Source organism: Pituophis catenifer, unplaced genomic scaffold (genome assembly GCF_029215685.1).
Source record: "Pituophis catenifer annectens isolate HBS135680 unplaced genomic scaffold, rPitCat1.0.hap2 SCAF_4, whole genome shotgun sequence".
Taxonomy (NCBI): Eukaryota; Metazoa; Chordata; class Lepidosauria; order Squamata; family Colubridae; genus Pituophis; species Pituophis catenifer.
The window spans coordinates 116,372,179-116,394,678 of record NW_027256884.1 but is presented as its reverse complement, the minus strand read 5'-3'; the positions used below and the strand labels follow the sequence as shown (position 1 = coordinate 116,394,678).

The window sequence follows — 22,500 nt, the reverse complement described above, 5'->3', positions numbered from 1 at the left end:
ATATCCCCCATCCCGTTCCATCATCATCAACCACTCCCTGTTTATTCACAAAACTCCAGCTGCTCTGCCAGTTCATTACAAATACGCCATTTATATTCATGAACCTGAAAATGTCTTTTCAAGCTTTTAATCTAATCAAGCCCATATTCGATCAATCAGCCTGTCTACTTCCTACCTCCACTGTAAGAGAGCTGTTGGGGAGATAATTAATGTCTTCGCCAGCCAACATGGCATGGTCTTTAGCAAAATGTACAGCAAGCATTATCCCATTAACATTTAGTTCAACAAGTTCACCTGTCAGTGTGTCACCTACAACTTCCTGGGCATGCATTTTGCCACATATTTCCTTATAGCCAAATCTTCATTACTATAGCAGCTTGAGTCAGACATTGCTTTTTCCCTCGTTGGAAGAAATATCCATCTGGTTCAGTTCCAAGCCAGGAGAAAGGCAACTAGAGGCAAAATGGAGTTTGGAGGCTGTTTGGAAAGATGGTTTAATGATGAAGCAGAACCACATGGGTGATTCCAGTGCAGCTGACCACATGGAGTTGAGAGTGGGTGACTTTTACACCTTCTCTTGGGTTTTGCACTTGAACTTCCTGTTCCTGTGCAAGAACATGTATTCTATTGGCTGTTGTAGGGATCCTAGCTGGCTCTGTAGGTTGTCTTAGTTCCCAGGTTTGGTTGAGGTTTCTGAGGATGATGCATCTACATGCCTCTGTGTGTGTGTGTGTGTGTGTGTGTGTGTGTGTGTGTGTGTGTGTGTGTATTCCAATTTATAGGCTTACACGATCTTGTTTTATTTTTTGTTGACATTGAGTTGTCAGCACTTTAATTGCCTCTTCTTCTACAGCGGTATGCAGATGAGTGAATATTTCATCTGCTTCCAGTGCTTTCCTGTTTGACAGTAAGTCTATTGCCTATCATACATCACTTTGCAGTTGAATCAATTCCGAATGAATATTCTTCCTTTGCAAATTTTCTATCATATGATATAATGGTGATATAAGGCTATTTGTAAATTATTTCAGTGCAAGCTTTCCAGATGATTTAACTCCCTCTGCTTCCATTGGAGCTTTTGCATGATAACCTTCAAATGTACATTCTCCTATAATTTCCCTTATCTTAAAAGCACCGCTCCTTTCCTTTTTCTTCTTATTTGCTTCTGCTAATTTACATTCTTTATGAACATAATTTAATAACAGAATAACAGAGTCCAATCTAGTCCAATCCTTTGCTTGAGTAGGAAACCCTTATACCCAGTGGTGGGATTCAGCCAGTTCATACCATTTCGGGAGAACCGGTTGTTAACTGTCTGAGCAGTTTGGCAAATTGGTTGTTGGAAGAAATCATTAGGGCAGAGAACCGGTTGTTAAATTACTTGAATCCCACCACTGCTTATACCATTTCAGACAAATGGTTGTCCCATCCCTTTTTAAAAATATCCAGTGTTGGAATACTCATAGCTTTTGGAGGCAAGTCATACCAATTCTTGCTTGGAAAGTTCTTTGATGTTAAAAGTTCATGTAGTGTTGTTACATATCATTCTTGATGCCCAAAGCTTTCATCCACCATTAGCTTCAAATCAGTGGTGGGATTCAAAAATTTTTACTATCGGTTCTGTGGACGTGGCTTGGTAGGCGTGGCATGGCTTGGTGGGTGTGGCTTGGTGGGCGTGGCAGGGGAAGGATACTGTAAAATCTCCATTCCCTCCCCACTCCAAGAGAAGGTTACTGCAAAATCCCCATTTCCTCCTGATTAGCCAGGACTTGGGAGGCAGAGAATAGATGGGGGTGGGGCCAGTCAGAGATGATTTTTACCAGTTCTCCGAACTACTCAAAATTTCCGCTACCGATTCTCCAGAACTGGTCAGAACCTGCTGAATACCACCTCTGCTTCAAATGGTTATTAAATGGATGGTTAAAGTCAAGGACTATCTATAATTAGAGGGTTTCATAATCATACAATCAAATTCATCTTACAACAATAGAGAAATAGTTTGCCATTTCCTTTTATCAGGTTTACTTAGGTAGACTGGTTTCCTTAGATCTGTTGAACCTTCTGCCCTCACACCCACCATTGATTAGTTTTGACTGCATCTCTCCTTTTTTAACCTTACGGACAATAGTGACTTTACTGGGAACACAATCAACATCAACATTTCTTTCTGAGTTAAGCTGCAAATCAAACTAGTTATCTCCTAAAAGGAGTGCAAAAAAAGTGCAAAGCAGAGGAACTAAGATGATTAAAGGCCTGGAGACTAAAACATATGAAGAACAGTTGCAGGATTCGGGTTTGGCTAGTCTAGAGAAAAGAAGGACTAGGGTGGACATGATAGCAGTGGTCCAGTATTTGAGAGGCTGCCACAAAGAGGAGGGGGTCAACTTATTTTCCAAAGCAGAAGAGGGCAGGACAAGAAACAATGGATAGAAATTAATCAAGGAGAGAAGCAACATGAATTAAGGAGAAACTTCCTATCAGTGAGAACAATTAACCAGTGGAAGAACTTGCCTTCAGAAGTTGTGGGTGCTTCATCACTGGAGATTTTTATTTCAAAGAAACCATGATTACGAAATTGGTATGAAACTGACCATTTCTTTTTCTACATTAGAAGTACCACCAATTTCCTTTTTAGCATGTAGAACTAAATGGTAAACTAAATATTCAGTTTTTCCTTTGGTTTTAGACATTCAATACTGCACACTAAATACAGAACTCCAGATTTTGGCAACTGGAGTATAACTTGAAATATAGAGGCTATAACATATTATAAGTATTAGTTATAAATTATTAGACTTCTTCACTCATAAGGTCCTGCACAGATATTTATTGCTGAAAATTGTTAATATAATATTAATAAAAATATGGTTATTACACTAGCAACAATTATAGGAAAACCTAATTAATCAATCTGTTTCATTTTTAGTGTCAGGCAACTTTCAGCAGTATATGGAATTGCAGGCTATTTCAATATATATTCCAAATCAATATAAATTTTCAGAAGCTTATATTTTATCCTATTCATAGATTAGTAAAAATTACAATTTAGTAAAAGGTGAAAGATTTATACGATCTGAAGAGAAACCAGAGTTTCTGCTCCGAAACAAAAAAATATTGGATGAAAATACATAATTGGATACAAGAAGTAACAGGCTTCCAGATAGAATACATACCAGAATTGTTTCTTCTAGGAATAATGAAAAGGAAATACGAAAAAAAAAACACCATATATTATTCTACACATGACACCTGCGGCAAGATTGGCCTTCGTGTAATGTTGGAGAAGCTCAAATATACCCTCTGAATATTTAATAATTAAAAAGATATTGGATTGTGTTGAGATGGACAAAATGACACTTGAATTGAAAGGATTGATGGACTCGGATTTTTACGTAATATGGGAGAAATGATATAATTGGATCGAAAATAGAAAAAAAGGAAAATAATAGAATGTAGATTTAGTAAAAATATATAGAGTATAGGTGAATACTAGTGTGGTGATATGTAAATGGTCACAGTCATGAACAAGGATTGAATAATGATTGTTTAATTGTAAAATTTCAATAAAACAAATTTTCAAAAATTACAATTTAGTATCTAATATCAATGAAACTTCAGTAAATACTTGCAACGTGAAAAATACGCATTCATGTATTGAAAAAATATACTGTCCCAAAGGTGCTTTATTCAAGAGGCAACTGGAGTTTCTTCATTTTTCCTTGAAGATGTTTCGCTTCTCATCCAAGAACCTTCTTCAGCTTCTTCAGAACTGAAGAAGCTTCTTGGATGAGAAGTGAAACATCTTCAAGGAAAAACGAAGAAAGTCCAGTTGCCTCTTGAAAAAGCACCTTTGGGACAACCATGACCTGGGAGACTGAGAATCTCCATACACAAGAAATATACTGCTTCAATTAAGAAGAGAGAGAGAGAGATGGAGAGAGAGAGAAAAATGGAGAGAAAATGGAGAGGGGGGAGAGAGAGAGAGAAAGATGGAGAGAGAGAAAGACGGAGATAGAAATGGAGAGATAGATAAAGAGAGAGGAAAATGGAGAGAAAAATGGAGAGAGGGGGGAGAGAGAGAGATGGAGAGAGAGAGAGATGGAGAGAGAAATGGAGAGATAGATAAAGAGAGAGGAAAATGGAGAAGGGGAGAGAGAGAAAGAATTTACCTCAATTCTGAACAATACAGTTGTATGGAAGGGAAATTATTTCTACATTTTTAGAGACCTGCCACCCATCATTTTGTCTAGGTCACAAATTATTTATCCCACTGCAACCCTCCCTGACAGCAAAGTAACTGATTCAGTAATATAAAATCCAGTGCAGGCCTTTCACAGTGCATAAAGTTTAAAGGTATAAATAGCAAACTTGGTCTTCCTGCTGCCCAGAAAATCGTAACCTTGGTGGAAAATATTGAAGCACATTATTTCTTTTACTGCATAATATTTTCTTGTTTTCTGCTATGAAAACGGGGGAATTCATTTACTGTATCATGGAAAAGCAAATGATTTACACCACAGAGGTGAGGAGAAGATACCATCCCCTAGGCAAGATGTTCAGTTCAGCGAGAAAGCTTGGATTAAAAAATAAAGACCAGCAATTTTTCTGCATTGAACAGTATTTTTTAAAAAAATTAAAATTCATCAGGGGGAGAAACTGCAGCCTATTTATTCCTTGTCTATTTCTTTTATCTGTGGTAGGTTGGTTTAAGAGAGGGCAAGTAGCCCAAAATCATTCAATAAACTGCATGTTGAGTGAGAGCTTCAATTTGGGGTCTTCTCAATTCAAGGCTATCTTCTTTATCGTTACAGTAAAATCCCTTTTTATAACCCTGCAAATCCCTTAATTCAGGGTAACTGGGTGGAATGGAACATTTTGCAACAGATATCTTTTCTTTGCACTCTAGCTGAAAAACATCTACTCCTACCTAGGATTGAACTCTCAACCTTCTGAGTGGGAGACAAGTGTCTTCACCACTAGGCTAACACACCACTCTTATTTTTACCCTTACAATAGATTGTCTTTTTGTGTTTGGGCTATTTTTGCAAGGGATTAGACAAAAACAGTGTGTTAACCATGTGTTTAAAAAAAGAACAACAACACACAGAAACACATACACAACCAAAATTTGGCAATTTCCATCAAATTTCAATGGACAAGTTCTCATGGACTATAGAAAATAGGTTTGAAGCAGCTACATGGAGATTGTGCCCTGTTAGTTGCCCATTAGATAAAATCTAGACAGCATACTAAAAAGCAGAGACATCACCCTGCCAACAAAAGTGCGTATAGTCAAAGCAATGGTTTTCCCAGTTGCAATGTATGGCTGTGAAAGTTGGACCATAAGAAAGGCTGAGCGCCAAAGAATTGAGGCCTTTGAGCTATGGTGCTGGAGAAGACTCCTGCGAGTCCCTTGGACTGCAAGGCAATCAAACCGGTCAGTCCTAGAGGAGATCAACCCTGACTGCTCTTTAAAAGGCCAGATCCTGAAGAGGAAACTCAAATACTTTGTCCACCTAATGAGAAGGAAGGACTCACTGGAGAAGAGCCTAATGCTGGGAACGATTGAGGGCAAAAGAAAAAGGGGACGGCAGAGAATGAGATGGCTGGATGGAGTCACTGAAGCAGTCGGCGTGAGCTAAAAATGGACTTCGGAGGATGGTAGAGGACAGGAAGGCCTGGAGGAACATTGTCCATGGGGTCGCGATGGGTCGGACACGACTTTGCAACAACAACAAGTTGCCATTATAAAAGTCAGTCAATACAGACAGTTCAGTGCTTGATGGGAAAAAAATGGGGGGGGGAATAATAATCCCAATTTCAATTGTTCCCAGAGTGTTATTGAAAGGCAATCTGTTTCTCCTTTTCCTCTCAAATGTATGCAAATACTTGTACATAGATTAAGGGGGGGGGAGGAAAGTCCTCCCTAGTCAAAAAGGAACTTTGTTGAGATAGTATATTTAATTGTATCATGGTTTATTTTTTTAAATTATTTAAACATTGCAGAAAAAGAATCTTGCTGGGGCCATATTATTTTAACTCAATTCATAACCGTATAGTAAAAAGAGGGATTCAATGAATTCGGTCCTTTAAAGTAGTTTGCTCAAAGTTTCGAACGAGGAAGAATTTGACAGCGCCAATGGAAGTTGGCGCTTAAAATACATTGCAAACTGGGCATCTGATGCTTGACTATGGCACGGTTGTTCTGAGGAGAGTTTCCTGATGCATTTCATTGACTCAAGATCAGTTCATCCTAGCTATTACCCTGTTTCCCCGAAAATAAGACCTCCCCTGATAATAAGCCCAATCGGGCTTTTGAGCACATGCTCTAAAATAAGCCTCCCCCCGAAAATAAGCCTTCCCCAAAAATATTTAAACGCAGAGCTGGAAATCAGATAAGACGGCAAGAGGAGCCCCATCTTGCTCCACGTGCCCCAAAATAATAAGACCTCCCCGAAAATAAGGCCAAGCGCTTATTTCGGGGTTCAAAAAAATATAAGACAGGGTCTTATTTTCGGGGAAACACAGTAGTTGATGTGGATGAAGCAAATGGCATTGAAAGGGATTGTTCCAGGACATTGACAAAATGTGGCTTTGTTTAATAATTGCTCTTAAGTAAGCTATGGCTGAGAAGATAGTTGAAGACCCCTCGCATCCTGGACATAAACTGCTTGAACTCCTTCCTTCAGAATAGCACAGTAAGGCATTTGTGATGCCAAGACAACTAGACACAAAGACAATTTTTTCCCTTGTGCCATCATTCTGTTGAACACCTAACTCTCGCAGTTCTGTTAATGCGCATGTATATTATTAGCCCATAGAGTGTGGCTGTAATATTATTATTTATCCTTTTTATTATCTTCTTTATTTCCCCATTTATTGGTATTATTATTATTAATCTTCCCTCTGTTGCTTTGCACATATACGGAGTGCTTCTGCACCAGAGACAAATTCCTTGTGTGTCTAATCACACATGACCAAATAAAGTATTCAATTCAATTCATATACCATTATTTTCTAACAAGTTATATGCAAATTACTTAAGTGAACTTGAGTTTCCCCATACAGAAATAATTTTCTGATTTATCTTTTGGAGTCTTTTGTGTAAAATAAGTCCCTAATTGAGAACAATTAGTCATTATTTAAATGGAGATATACAACCAATGAAAGGGCTTTCTTTCTTGAGAACCCTTACTTCCTCTTATTGAAAGTTTGCAGGATGGACATCTAGATTTAATGTTCTATTTTACTCTTGATACAGCAAAGTTTCTAACATTTCAGTCTGGAGAATACAGGTAATTCTTATTTAGTGACTGCCTCATTTAGTTACAATGGGGATGAAAAATAACTGTGCCCGATCTTGTCAAGTACAGCCTTCACGCATCTGTAAAAGAAAGCTGAAGATCAATTCAAGACTCTGAGGCCGTAGCTTTCTCAAAAATCCTGTTTATTGGGTACATCCAGGGGTGGGTTCTAAATTGTTTTACTACCAGTTCTGTGGGCGTGGCTTATTTTGTGGGCGTGGCTTGGAGGGCATGTGACTAGGTGGGCATGGCTAGCTGGTCAGAATCATTTCTGGAAGGTCCTCACACTTACGACCAAGTCCTCGCACCTACGACCCGACTCATTTGTTTGCTTTTAACACTGATCAGCTGTAGGACGGCCCTTTGAAGCCCCGCGGCAAGAGTTTAAACAGTTTTTTTCCCTCTAGTCATCAGCTGGGACTCAGGAGGCAGCAATAGATTGGGGGTGGGACCAAATAAAAGGTAAGAATAATGTGGGGGTGGGGTTGGAGGGCGGGGGGAGAACCAGTTCGGTGGCTCAGCCGAACCAGACCGAACCAGGGGGAACCCACCACTGGGTACATCATATTGGTACCGTCAAATGTGAAACCAACACTGAATAACTCCCGTACTTTGGTATAATTAAAGAATAGATACTGGCCACCCCCTTGTGTCACAGGTCACATTAGCCAACCAAGCAGGTGATGAACTTCTCAGCACTCCTTCCTGCTGTTGCTAGGGCACGTTCATTTGACCTTGGTTCTCATGAGCCTTATCGCTGTTTTGTCTGGCACATTGGAGAAAACATTCTACATTTCATAAGTCCTCTCCTCCCCACCCCCATAAGCATGGCAACTAAGAAACGAAGCAAGGAAAATAAGGCTTCAGCTAGAGTCATTTCAAGAGTTGACAGATCACTTTGCTGACTGAATCGCCAGTCCTAATTTTGGTTGCTAAATGAGGACTACTTGTAATGTGATTTTGATTTGCCGCTAATAATTGATCACTCTGAATTACCTAGTGTTATAATTGTATATAGTTGGATTGTTCTTTGCTGTTGCAGAATTTATATTTAAATTTTTATCAAAGGCTTTCTCTTTACATTTTTTTTAAAAATTCAGCAATTGTATTTTGTTTTATTTCTTTCATTAGAATATACAGTAAAACACTACGTACCTGATCTCAAGATCAAGGAAAATATCTTAACTTTGCGCTCCTCCAGGACTAGTATTTTCAAATTGTATATCATTTCTCCACCAGCATTCAGTCAGAATGCTGGCTTGAAGATCCTCTTTCACAAAATTTAGATTCTTCTGTAGTTTTGTGTTGGATGGTTCTCACAATAAAAACTGTAAACAGAGCGAAATAGTGAAGTCTGCAGAATGGATGGAAAGACAAGCAGTATTTTCTGCCTACACTCTTCCCAATATAACAATAGAATGTTAATACAGCCTTTGGTTGTTATTTCTTTTTGTGATTACATTAATGTATTTTATTGCAAGCTGCTGCGAACACTTTTTTGCAGAAATGTGGGATATAAACATTGCTTTGCTTCTATCTCAAGAGCCTTGGTGGCGCAGTGGTTAGAATGCAGTATTGCAGGCTAACTCACTGCTCAGTCCAGGAGTTTGATTCTCAACTCAGTTGAGTTCGGTTCAAGGTTGATTCAGCTTTCCATCCTTCTGAGATGGATAAAATGAGGACCCAGATTGTTGGGGGCAATATGCTGACTCTATAAACTTCTTAGAGAGGGCTGTAAAGCACTATGAAGTGGTATATAAGTCTAAGTGCAATTGGTATTGCAACACAACAATAAGTTTAAAGCAGTTAGTCCCCTTGAACAATTTGAACAAAACAATTAAAAGACAAACAGTGGTATTATTGCAACAACAATAAGTGTTGCAACCATATTGTGCCCACCATAATGTTGTAGCTTTCCAAGAAATATGCACATGCATAAAAGGAGATTACTAGCATTAGAATTCCAGATAGGTGAATGGTATGAAGATGATGAAATATAATGTAAAAAAAAAAAAACAGTTGGGTTTTAGATGATTGCTTCTCTCTTGCTCAGGACAGCTAGGAGGTTTTATCCTTACCAATAATAGAGATGATTGGGAAGAGTAAATCTACTTGTCTAGATGCAAACTGCTTTAACCAAACATTATCATTTTGATTCTTCTTTACTGCAGAACCGAGTGCTGCTCCTACTGATGTCAAGGCTACAGGACTGTCTGTATCAGAGATTCTTGTTGCGTGGAGTCACAACAAAGACAGCCTAGGAAGACCTCAGGGGTTTGAGGTATTAATATAAAATATAATCTGGGTTGTCTGAATGGTGGGAGGGTCCTTTTCTCCCTGATCTGCTAAAAGCATTGTTTGAAATCGAGATTTAAATCTTTAGAATATGTTGGTAGCAAAGAAGACCAAGTATTTCACTCAGGATTGGATTCCCCATTATGCTAAGCAAGGTATTAAATCCCTAGACTGTTAGGCATAGTTTTCACATCTCCTAATCCATCTCATGCAAGCATATTATCAGCAAGGTGGTTTTTTTTTTCCTTGTGGGTTTTTTCCAAACTTTTTTTGCTCTCCATCAACCTGTGGCACGTGTGCCATAGGTTCACCATCACGGCTATAGAACCACTTGAAAATTAGAGGTATCCACAAGAGGGGCAAAAAAGCCCCTGCAACTGCACAGTCAAACCCTCCATTTTTGAAGTGTGCTGCACATGTGCTCCATGTAAAGAATGGAGCATCATATCCACTTCTTGCCATTTTTCATCCCCTCCGGCAGCTACCCAACTTGACTTTTTTTTATTTGAGCTGAGCTCTCAATGTCAGCTTCTATGCAGTTTCCTTGGCCACATTACTGGAATGGTTTCCATTACCCTCTTCTCGATAATTTAAATATCCAACAAAGACTAGTCTAGGAGTGGTGTAGGTAGAGACATAGATAATTTAATGACAGTGGTATTGAATGAATAGGATAGGAGTAATTTTAGACTCGCACTAAAATAAGAATGTTTCTTGTTGCTCTACACAGACATGGAGACGAACCCTGCATAAGATCTAGTACACAGAGCGTAGCTGCCCTGAATGAATTGCAAAGGAGCTGTTCTGTATTCATACGTTGCAGGCCTATAATCCCAAGTGTAGGAGAAGCTCAGAAAAGGCACACTGACAGCCAGAGTTGTAAACATCAAAAAATATTTCGGCCTTGTGTGGAAAGGAAGAGAAGGTATTCCAGAGAGAGGGTTTTTTTTCCCCCTGAATTACACTCAACAGAAACCAGTTCCTCTCAGAGTAACACAAATCAAAACCCTTCTCTCTGTCCCTCAGCGATGCTGGTTCGGTATGATTAGACCATTGCAATGTTTCCTCAGGTGTTCTGTCGTCTCCAATTCATTATATGGATGAAGAGTTTTCTCTTCTGTGCACTATGGCTGACAGAGAAGGAAATATTGTTTCTGTCATTTCCTCATTGAATTCAGTCAAAGAGGGCTAAGGATGAATAGCTGATTTCTTTGAAGACCTACCCGTGTGAGCTACCCTTGAGACTTCGAATTTGCTTTGGAATTCCTGACTGCACTCATTCTGGTTCTCCCCTATTTACTGCCTACCTACTGTATGCAGGAGGCACCAGCAAAAGCATGATAAATGACAGGAATAGCAGAACACAGAAGGCAATCTGGAGAAGAAGAGTAGGGATGAGGTAGTGCTTAGAATGGTGAGTTTAAAAAATTGCAGTTTTGTGTCACCACTCAATTTACTTGGCAGTCTAGGATTAAGTATTTTCTAGCTAAATAGGGAGTAAGCCCCACATCCACTAGCACTGACCATGTTACATAGTTGGGTAGGGTGGGATGTAGTCTGGGGTCCCAAGGGGAGGGGCTGCTTCCCAGAGGTAAAGAGGCAGCAGAGCTTAGAAAGTTTGGTAGGCAGAAGAGGGTCAAGATGGCCCCTCCCGGCAGTTCATATAGATAGGCAGGAAGTTAGATGTAGATAGAAGATAATAGATAATAGATAATAGATAACAGATAATAGATAGATCATGGGGCTACCCTTGAAAAGTGTTCGGAGACTACAGTTGATCCAGAACGCAGCTGCACGAGCTGTCGTGGGTTTACCTAGGTACACCCACATTATACCAATTCTCCGCAAGCTGCACTGGCTCCCTATTGGTCTCCTGTCACAAGTCAAGGTGTTGGTTATTACCTTTAAAGCCCTACATGGCTCAGGGCCAGGTTATCTTCGAGACCACCTTCTACTGCATAGCTCCCAGTGACCAGTAAGATCCCACAGAGTTGGTCTCCTCTGGGTCCCGTCAGCTAAACAATGCCGGCTGGCGGGCCCGCGGGGGAAGGCCTTCTCTGTGGCTGCCCCAGCTCTCTGGAACCAATTACCTCCTGAGGTCCGGATCATCCCCATCCTATTGGCCTTCCGGAAAGCAGTGAAGACCTGGCTTTTCCGGCAAGCCTGGGGCCGTTGATCTCACTTTGCGATCTGACGAGATCCGGCCATGAATGGTGTGAATGGGTTTTAATGTTTTTAACGTTTTTAATTTTTAAGTGTTTTTATAGTGATTTTTTGAGTATTGTGAGCCGCCCTGGGTCTTCGGAGAGGGGCGGCATATAAATTGAATGAATAAATAAATAAATAAATAAATAAATAAATAAATAAATAATAGACAGAAGATAGATAGATAGATAGATAGATAGATAGATAGATAGATAGATAGATAGATAGATGAGAATGAGAATGAGAATGAGAATGAGAATGAGAATGAGAATGAGAATGAGAATGAGAATGAGAATGAGAATGAGAATGAGAATGAGAATGAGAATGAGAATGAGAAAAATCCTGTGGTCTGCAATTTTTCCTCTGGAAATCCATTACTGGTGTGAATAGTGTAGGAGTAGGAATGAATTTCCAGAGGAAAACAGAGCAGACTACAGGAATCAGGAGCACTAATTCAGGTGACCCTGAGGACACAGATAAATCTTCAAGTGCTTCAATGACCTGCTAAAAGGATGCAAATGTCCAGCTGTCTGCAAGGAATATAAATCCTTCCATCCTCCACTATCCTGTCAGAGCTAAAGAAGCTTCTTGGATGAGAAGCGAAATGTCTTCAAAGAAAAAAAAAACAAGAAAGTCCAGTTGCCTCCTGAAAAAGGCACCTTTGGGATAGACTATGAATAGTAAGAGTAACCCTAAGTGCGAAGGAGCGTTTTACAAATGATCTCTACTCAACCCATTGTCTTTCATTGGCAGGTTGGCTACTGGAAAGATATGGAACAAGAAGAAGCAGCAGAGAAGGCCAGGTCAGAAGGGAATGAGTCCTCTGTCATTCTCACAGGGCTAGAAGGCTACACCCTGTACCACCTGAGAGTGAAGGCATACAACTCGGCAGGCTATGGACCACCAAGCAACATTGTCCATGTGGCCACTAAGAAATCTCGTAGGCTACCAATCTTTGCCTTCCAATTCTCCTTTTTCTCTTTTTGCTTTAGCTACATACTAAATAACGAGAGCAAGAAAACGACTCTTGGCTTGTTGTTAGCATAATCCATAATCCCATTTCAAAGGACATGAATTCCCCAAAAAAAAAGAGAGAGAGAAAGTATAGTTATTATTGTTATTTGTGCGCGACAAAGAATTATCTTTCTGGAAAACAAAGCTACCATATTTTTTGGAGTATAAGACACACTTTTTCCCCCCTAAAAGAGAGTGAAAATTTGGATGCTTCTTATACACTGAATGTAGCCCTGCCCACCTGCTGGCCCCCACCCTTTGGCCTCTGCCTCCCAGCAATTTACCTCCTTGCAGCAAGCAGCAAACAGCCCATTTCAGCTTCAGCCTGATTAGCACAAGCAGCTGATTGTTGGTTGGATCGGCCTCCTGACCCTCAGCTGTTTCAGGCTGCAGGGATTGCCATTTCCTATTGCCACGTGGGCCTCCGCTGTTTGCTGCAAGGAGGCAAATTGCTGGGAGTCAGATTTTTTTTCTTGTTTTCCTCCCCCAAAAAGGTAGGTGTGCCTTATAGTCTGGAGCGTCTTATAGTCCGAAAAATACAGTGTTTTTTTTTTACCTGCAACAGCAAAAGGAAATGTAATGATTCATCAGTAGCTATTAAGGTTGGAGCAAGTAGTTAAATTTTCTCCTTGCCTTCCCCCACCCTGCAGCTTTTGAAAAAAAAAAAAATTCAAAATCCTCTAACATTTTGTTTTTCAATTTTTTTTCAGCACCTAGTCAAGCACCAAACATTATGTGGGTTCAAGATGGTGCCCATGTTTCCCTTGGATGGGAGCCTGTAAAACCTTTAGCTAATGAGTCAGACGTCATGGGATACAAGGTCAGTTTTTCCCAGATTAACTAATTTATCTCCCTCTCTGGCTTTCCTTCATCCTTTTCTTTTGTTTCTGCGATAATGATGAATATGCAGTAATGCTTAACACTCACTGCAGCATCAACACTATTTTGCATTCAAGGAGTTTTGGAAGAATGAATGACCAGAAAACTACTGGCATTACAATAGATGGGAACGGTCATGGGGACAAGGGGATAGAGACAAGCTAAGTGAATGTGGGGCATGGTGGCCTAGGGATTAAGATTCTGGACTTGTTGACCTGAAGGATTGGCATTTCAAGACTCAAGGATGGGATGAGCTCCCATACTTGCCCCAGCTCTTGCCAACCTAGCTATTCGAAACCATGTGCATGCAAGTAGATAAATAGATATCACTTCCGTGGGAAGGTAACTGTCAACTCGCAAAGCATTTCTAGTTGGCTCTTGAGTTGCCATGGGCTGAAAGGGGGGAGAACTGATGGAGCAGTTCAAGAGCCATGTGCAAAAGCACATTCTACGCATACCTTCCTCCAAAGCTGGATCTCAGATTACCAGAGCCGGCTTGTGAGGTTTGTTTTCTACAGCCTGCGAAAGTGCCTCATTGGAGAATGTGATTTTTGACACAGCCTGAGAGTGGAGCGGGGGGAATAGGGTCAGAGTTGAACTGTAAATTACGTGCAGCAGAGTTGACTTTGTATAAATATACAAAAGAATGAAGGCTATTGCTTAGCGCATTGTAAGCCGCCCTGAGTCTCTGGAGAAGGGCGGCATATAAATCAAATTAAAAAAAAAATATGAAAATGGATTCTCCCCCCCCCCATTGGTTTACTCAGGATATTTTCATTTAAAACCTATTGCAAAACCCATATTTTGGCAACTTCAATCTACATGCATCAAAACTTCGATTTCTATTAAGAGAACATGGGGATTCAATCCTATTCCCTACTCTTTCTTCCCTTGAACAACTCATGTCCATCAATGTCTCAGTATCTAACTAATTCTATCCTCCCAATGCAGACAATTTTCATTGAAACATAGTTTTCAAACGAAGCAGCAACTTTTACTTGAAGGAGAGACTAAAACTGAGTGAAATGTATGACTATATTTTGCATAGACTGATCCTCAACCAGGGACTATAAACAGGGCAATATGTGCTGCTTGATGCTGTTAACACTACCCCATCTGGCTATTAATTGGAGCAGACTGCAGCAAAAGCCATACCAACACTTCAATTTGACAATATTTGCAGTAGGATTTAAGGAAATGCAGAAGCACGGGATGCCATTAAAATTAATATTTTTTTTATAGAGCAGAAGTGCAAACATAGAGATTTGTTATGATTATGTTGGGGATATCCAGCAATCTGTGCTCAAAACATCTGTTCATCTTTTTTTTTTAAAAAAATGGGTCTTTTGCAAGATTTCAACTTCCTTGGATTGCTGTAAATGATTATTGGCCCACATTAAAAATATTATATATATATTCAGACTTATTGGTTGATTTATCCCTTTATTTTCGGACACTTAAAATATACGGGGAGGGGAAAGCATTTGTTTTTCTTTCTGGGACCATTGTTTTTCTTTAATCTCCAAGGCAGAAGAGGCATAGTGGTGATAGGGTGATTAAGCCAGGGGTGGGCTACTGGGGGTTCGCAGGGGTTCGGGAGAACCTCTAGCTAAGATTCTGTGCAGTTTGGAGACACCCCAAATCCCACTCTTGGCTGGCCCCACTGATCCCACCCCAGGAGTCCCCATGCGGCCCATTTTGGATGCAGGTAAGTGCAGGGCACGTGCAGAGGCTCGGGGAGGGTGAAAAACGGGCCTACTGAAAGTGTAGGGAGGCCGGAAACGGCCTCCAGAGGGCCTCCAGATTCCTCCCAGAGGCTCGAGGAAAGCCTCCAGAGCCCGGGGTGGACAAAAACGCCACCCACCATGGTGCAGGAGGCCGACTAGGCCACACCCACCATGGCCACACCCACCCAACAACTGGGCAGAGAACCCCTTCCTAAAATTTTTGAAGCCCACCCCTGGATTAAGCTAAAAACCAGTTTGTTTGTTTGTTTGTTTGTTTGTTTTGCTTCAGAGTCCGAGATGGGTTAAGCCTATAATGGCGAAGGTGGCACATGAAGCCATATTTGTGGGCATGCGAACATTGCCCTAGCTCAGCTCCAGCAGGCATGTGCGTGCTGGCCAGCTGATTTTCAGGCCTTCCTGGCCCACCGGAAGTCAGGAAATGGGCTGTTTCTGGACTCCGGAGGGCCTCCAGGGGGGTGGGGAAGGCTGTTTTCGCCCTCCCGAGGTTCCTAGAAAGCCTCTGGAACCTAGGGAGGGCAAAAAAAGGCCTTCCGGTCCCACTGGAAGTCGGGAAACGGGCCATTTCTGGACTCCGGACGGCCTCCAGGGGGTGGGGAAGGCCGTTTTTTGCCCTTCCCAGGCTCCAAGAAAGCCTGGGGACGGCAAAAAAATGGGCCTACCAGGCCCACCGTACCATCACGTGCCAAAAGTGGGGGGATGTGTGGGGAGGGGTCACGCACGTATGCATGGGGGCAGGGTACATTGAATTATGGGTGTGGGCATGCGCATGTGCGAAACACCCCCCCCCCATGCTCCCCCCGCTTTTGGCACGCAACTGCAAAAAGGTTAGCCATCACTGGGTTAAGCAATATTGAAGGGAAAAGCCCTTTAGAAATCACACATATCTGTTTGGCTTTTTAATTTGCTTTTTTAAAAACCTGGAAAATTGTGCCACTGAATGTTAGTGGTGCAAGTAGGTAGGGTATATGAAATCATTAAAATGAGAAAAAGGTGCCAATCCTTCTATTGAAGAATTACAATACATTCTTATTAGAATTTATTATAAGTTATATATTTGATTATGTATCTTCTCCTGAGTTTCCCTTTTTTATTCCATTTTGTCTCTTGCCCTTTCTTATTTAACATCTGTTATTTCAGTAATGTTCAATAGAGGGCAGATACTATATTCATCAGCACATTCATTTTCCAAATTAAATGGGACATATATAGGATGTTTCGCACATACTCCTTGCACCCATCCCAAATTGTTGTCTTTATAACAGTGTTTTTTAAACCTGACAATTTTAAGATGCGTGGATTTCAATTCTCAGAATTCTGCATGCTGGTTGGAGAATTCTGGGAGTTGAAGTCTCGCATCTCAAAGTTGCCAAGTTCAAAAAACACTGCTGTAGACATTTTCAAATCCATAACAACCGTATGTTTCAAAACCTGAGTTCTGATTTATCAGAAAGCATGAAAGCAAAAATTGACGTTCCCTCCCCTCTTCTTTTTTGGCAAAGAGAATAGTGCATGGGGGATGGAATTTTATTTCTTTTTCTGTTGGCTTTGCTTTTATCTCTCAGCAACTAGGCTCAAAGAAACACTACAGCAATTACTGCTGCAGCCAAACCAAGCTAAGGAATAAAAATAATCCTAATAACAAATCCAGTTCTAATCCTCTTTATAAATTCCATAATTACTGGGTTATTTTTTTAAAATGTGCAGCTTCATGTCCATATTTTACTTTTGCTTTCAAGACTTTCCGCTTAGTCCTACAGTGTAAACTACAACCACAGCCAAAATGGAAAGTGTCTGGTTTCAAAACAGCAGAGTAGAGTAGAGTAGAGTAGAGTAGAGTAGAGTAGAGTAGAATAGAATAGAATAGAATAGAATAGAATAGAATAGAATAGAATAGAATAGAATAGAATAGAATAGAATAGAATAGAATAGAATAGAATAGAAGTTGGAAGGGACCTTGGAGGTCTTCTAGTCCAACCCCCTGCTCAGGCAGGAAACCCTATACCATTTCAGACAAATGGTTGTCCAGTCTCTTCTTAAAAACTTCCAGTGTTGGAGCATTCACAACTTCTGGAGGCAAGTTGTTCCACTGGTTAATTGTCTTCACTATCAGGAAATTTCTCCTTCATTCTAGATTGCTTCTCTCCTTGATTAGTTTCCACCCATTGCTTCTTGTCCTACCCTCAGTTGCTTTGGAGAATAGCTTGACTCCCTCTTCTTTGTGGCAACCTCTGAGATATCAGAACACTGCTATCATGTCTCCTCTAGTCCTCCTCTAGACATACCAATTCCAGCAACCGTTCTTTATTTGTTTTAGCCTCCAGTCCCCTAATCATCTTTGTTGCTCTTCTCTGCACTCTTTCTAGAGTCTCACCACATCGTGGTGACCAAAACTGGATGCAGTATTCCAAATGTGGCCTTACCAAGGCATTGTAAAGTGGTATTAACACTTCACGTGATCTTGATTCTTTCCCTCTGTTAATGTAGCCTAGAACTGGGTTGGCTTTTTTGGCAGCTGCTGCACACTGCTGGCTCATATTTAAGCCATTGTCCACTAGGATTCCAAAATCTCTCCCACCTATACTATATCTGTGCATTTGGTTTTTCTTGCCTAAATGTAAGCAAATGGAAATTGTTTGGTTTCAAAACATGATACTCTTCATGGGTTCAGAAGTTTATTGGCTGGATGCTCTTTGGCCTCTTCTTTTGAGCTGCAGAATCTGACCGATTCATGGTGTTCTCTGCCCATTTTCAACATTTTGAGACCAGTAGAAATAAAGACAATCAAAGATGGGCATCAAACTAATTTCGGTGGGATTTGGAGGTGGAAGGTGGAGTGAAAACTGCACTGTATGAGAATGCTTACAGTGAGTTAGATAAGAATGATGATTAATGATCAAGCACTATGTCTATATTGGTGTTTCGTTTGTAATTTTCGACTCAAATCTGAGAATTTCCAGAGTGCAGACTTATACAGTTCCTTTAGCATCCTGTTCAGTACTACATGCTACCAACTAGGTTTCATCTTAGTTACTGTAAATTAGTTTTAGCATTGGCAGAAATATGATAACATTCATGCTTGTACCCGAAAAGAAAGGAATATATCAGCCTACAACATTCTCCAACTTTCCTAACCTTAGTTTAAACATGATGGCCCGGCCTGAATAACACACTAAAACATACAGTAGTGGCCCAAATTGTGGAAACCTATTGCAACTTTAAATATAGCTTATACATCTAGTAGAATCCATCCTGTTGTGGCTTATTTAGCAAACTATGGTTCTCAATAGGCCAATATGTGCAAACTTCCTATTAATTTTATGAGAGGATGAATAGACAATAATATAGCACGACAAGATAAGCCAAGCTGGTACAACAAATGCTTTGCTGCTTTGTGTGTGTGTGTGTGTGTGGATGGAAACTAATAATGAGAAAATCAACCTAGAACTAAGGAGAAATTTCCTGACAGTTAGAACAATTAATCAGTGGAAAAACTTGTCTCCAGAAGTTGTAGGTCTGTGATGGCGAACCTATGGCACGCATGCCACAGGTGGCATATGGAGCCATATCTGTGGGCACATGAGCATTGCCCTAGCTCAGCTCCAGTGCGCATGCATATGCCAACAAGCTGATTTTTGGGTCTTCTGGACCCACCGGAAGTCAGGATATGGGCTGTTTCCGGCCTCCAGAGGCTGGAAACGGCCCATTTCCCAACTTCCGGTGGGCCCGTAAGGCCCATTTTTCACCCTCCCCATGCTCCAGAGGCTTTCTAGAAGTCAGGGGAGTGTGAAAAACTAGCTTTCCAGGCCCACTGGAAGTTAGGAAACGGGCTGTTTCCGGCCTCTGGAGGGCCTCCGGTGGGGTGGGGAAGGCTGTTTTCTCCCTTCCCAGGTTCCTAGAAAGCTTCTGGAGCCTGGAGAGGGAGGAAAACGGGCCTACCAGGCCCACAGTGCCATCACATGCCAAAAGGAGTGGTATAGGGGGGTTGCATGCACATGTGCGGGGCGCATTGAATTATGGGTGTAGGCACAGATGTGCACAAACCCCCCACCACCACGCTCCCCCACTTTTGACACGCGATGGCAAAAAGGTTAGCCATCACTGTTGTAGGAGTTCCAACACTGGAAGTTTTTAAGAAGCAATTGGACAACCACTTGTCTGGAATGCTATAGGGTTTTCCTGCCTGAGCTGGGGGTTGGACTAGAAGACCTCCAAGGTCCCTTCCAATTTTGTTACTCTGTTATTGGTGTATATTGTATATTGTTTCCCTGAAGTTGTCCCTTCCAGCTCTGTTACTCTGTTATAGAACTTGTATGAAGTCACTAAAAGAGACCCTTCATTAGTCAAATAAATCCTAAATTACTTAGTATTTATTCTGTTGCTGTTTTTCTGAATTTGAATTAGATACTGATTGAATACTAGAGTTCTACAATTCTCCCTGTTCTCCAACAGGTCTTGTTTAGGCAAGAAGGACACAGCAATAGCCAAGTAATTGAAACACAGAAAACATCTGCAGTGGTGCTTCTCCCTGACGTGGGTGTCTATATCATTGAAGTCTGTGCAGTGAGTGAAGGAGGAGATGGTACCCCAAGCAGCCAAATCAGGATACCATCTTTTTCAGGTAAGGCAATTATCACAATTAGGCTCTCAGTAATTACATTCTTAAAAGGGATGCAGTGGCTCAGTGGCTAAGACGCCGAGCTTGTCGATTGAAAGGTCGGCAGTTCAGTGGTTCGAATCCCTAGTGCCGCATAAAGGAGTGAGCTCCCGTTACTTGTCCCAGCTTCTGCCAACTTAGCAGTTCGAAAGCATGTAAAAAATGCAAGTAGAAAAATAGGGACCACCCCTGGTGGGAAGGTTACAGCGTTCCGTGTGCCTTTGGCATTTAGTCATGCCAGCCACATGACCATGGAGCAGGGGTGAAATGCTCCCGGTTCGGACCGGCTCGGGCAAGTAGGTAGCAATGGCAGCGGGCAGTTTGGAGAACCGGTAGCAAAAATCCCTGCCCCCGCCCCCCATGCCCAGCTGAGCCAGGCGATAATCAGAGGCTTTTTTTCTTTTAAATGCCTCTGACGAGTCAAGTTCTGATGATCCAAGATCTGACGATCCAAGCTCTGACGATCTCAGCTGAGTTGCCTGATCGGCAGAGGGTTTTTTAAAAACCCTCTGATGATCAGGCAACTCAGCTGGGATCGTCAGAGACTTTTGAAAGCATTTTTTTACATGGTTTTACATGTAAAAAATGGTTTTAAAAGAAAAAAAAATGGCCACGCCCACCCAGTCACATTAACCCCCCACACACACACACACACTAAGCCATGCCCACAGAACCGGTAGTAACAAATTTTAGATTTCACCACTTAACTTACTTAACCACAGAAACGTTGGGCTCCATTGTGGCCCTAAATTGAGGACTACCTGTATCTTTGTTTCAAGTTCTATATTGCAGGCTATTCATCCCAGGCTGTCATTGAATCACACCTCAATATTGGCATGTTAGGGTTGAAGTCCCAAAGTGCTTTTTCTTTCCTTCAAAAGGCAACTGGACTGAAGATTCAGCAATTCAGGCTGAGAACTGAGGACCTCTCAGCCAAGAAGCTGTTCTCAAGAAAAATCAGTCTAGTTGCCATTGGAAGGGGGGGGGAAGCACCTTTGAGACAACTATGACCTGGATGACCGGGAATCTCCATAGACAGTTAGAGTTGAAGGCCATTAGGACAGATCTTTTCCATAGAAGTGATGATGTAATTATTGTTGCAATAGTCATAGGACTGGTGGTTAGGGTTATTGTCTTGTTATATTTATTTTTTGTGGACTGTTTCATCTGTCGGGAGTTTGTAGCGATCCAGCCAGCATACAAGCAAATAATTCAGCAGGATTCATTATATAGAAGAAACTTCTTCATATACAATAATATAAAACATGATGCATGTATACAATACCCATGCAGCTCTTGCAACGTGGTAGAGAGAAGAAGAAAATACCAAGTACTCTTAAGCAAAGACCAACCAACTCTCACACAGCACAGAACAGTTAAGCTAAGCCACGCCCAGGCTCCAAGTCATCTCACATGGCTCACACAACAAATCCTATGTCTCAGTCACCAAACAGTTCCCATTGGCTGGCTTGCTGCTATGACTATTCCAGTTCATAGATTCTTATACACTGACAACATCTTTGTAATGTTACTATATTTTGATGTTCTCAGTAACCCACCCTGAATCTGTCTGATTCAGAGAGAAAGGAATATGATCAATGAATATGATCAAGAGTACCATTTCCAAAATGTTATAGTAATTTTTCTTCTTCTATTGTTTCGATCCCACCAGGTGGAAAAGTCACCAATTCTCAATCCAGGTTAAATGCTTTTACCACTTCTTCATCAACTGTAACATTTCTATTGGTGTTGATGGTCCCTTCAACGTCATGGTGAAGATAGAAGACTTTTCTCATTTCTCTGGTTGCTTTAGCGTGATAATACCAACGGATGGAGTTCTACGACCAGGGAGAAAGCAGAAGGCTAATTATCAAAGGAATCTCAAAGGTGCTTTTTCAAAAGGCAACTGGGCTGAGATTTTGTTTTTTTTCCTGAGGAAAAAGAAAAAGACATTTCGCTTCTCATCCAAGAAGCTTCATTGGTTCTTGGATGAGATGCCAAACATCTTCTTTTTCTTCCTCGGGAGAAAAAAAAATAGTCCTTTTTTTTTTAAAAAAAGCACCTTTGAGACAACGATGACCTGGAGGACTGAAAATCTCCTCAGACCTATCAAAGGAATGTTTCAGAAATGCATCTATTGCATCCGGAAGAATATTGAAGGAAATAACACAAAAATAATCCACCAGGTGTCTTCTCTTTGGTTTCCATAAATGTTGTCTTTGGGGAGGGAGGGGGGTGTTTTTGCCCGATAGAAAATATGCAGATTCTTTGATATAAACTTTTGTAAACAAATAAGAATTACGTCCAATTTTATTTACCTTTTTAATTGTTTGTATATTAGCTAGCATCAAATCTTATACCCTTAGTAAATTAAATGACTGGAACAGTGCATCCATTTTGT

The 22,500-nt window shown here is 41.0% G+C and overlaps 1 protein-coding gene across 1 annotated transcript in view; it reads left to right on the top strand.

Annotated features, from left to right (window-relative positions):
* The window catches only part of CNTN5 (contactin 5), a 273,429-nt gene extending 251,554 nt beyond the window's left edge, over nucleotides 1-21,875 (top strand). The window contains exons 17-21 of the mRNA XM_070943988.1: nucleotides 9,476-9,585; nucleotides 12,558-12,744; nucleotides 13,529-13,638; nucleotides 19,895-20,063; nucleotides 21,772-21,875. Coding sequence (XP_070800089.1) covers nucleotides 9,476-9,585; nucleotides 12,558-12,744; nucleotides 13,529-13,638; nucleotides 19,895-20,063; nucleotides 21,772-21,875 — 680 coding nt within the window. The remainder of the gene's footprint in view (nucleotides 1-9,475; nucleotides 9,586-12,557; nucleotides 12,745-13,528; nucleotides 13,639-19,894; nucleotides 20,064-21,771) is intronic.
* Nucleotides 21,876-22,500: the final 625 nt, after the last annotated feature.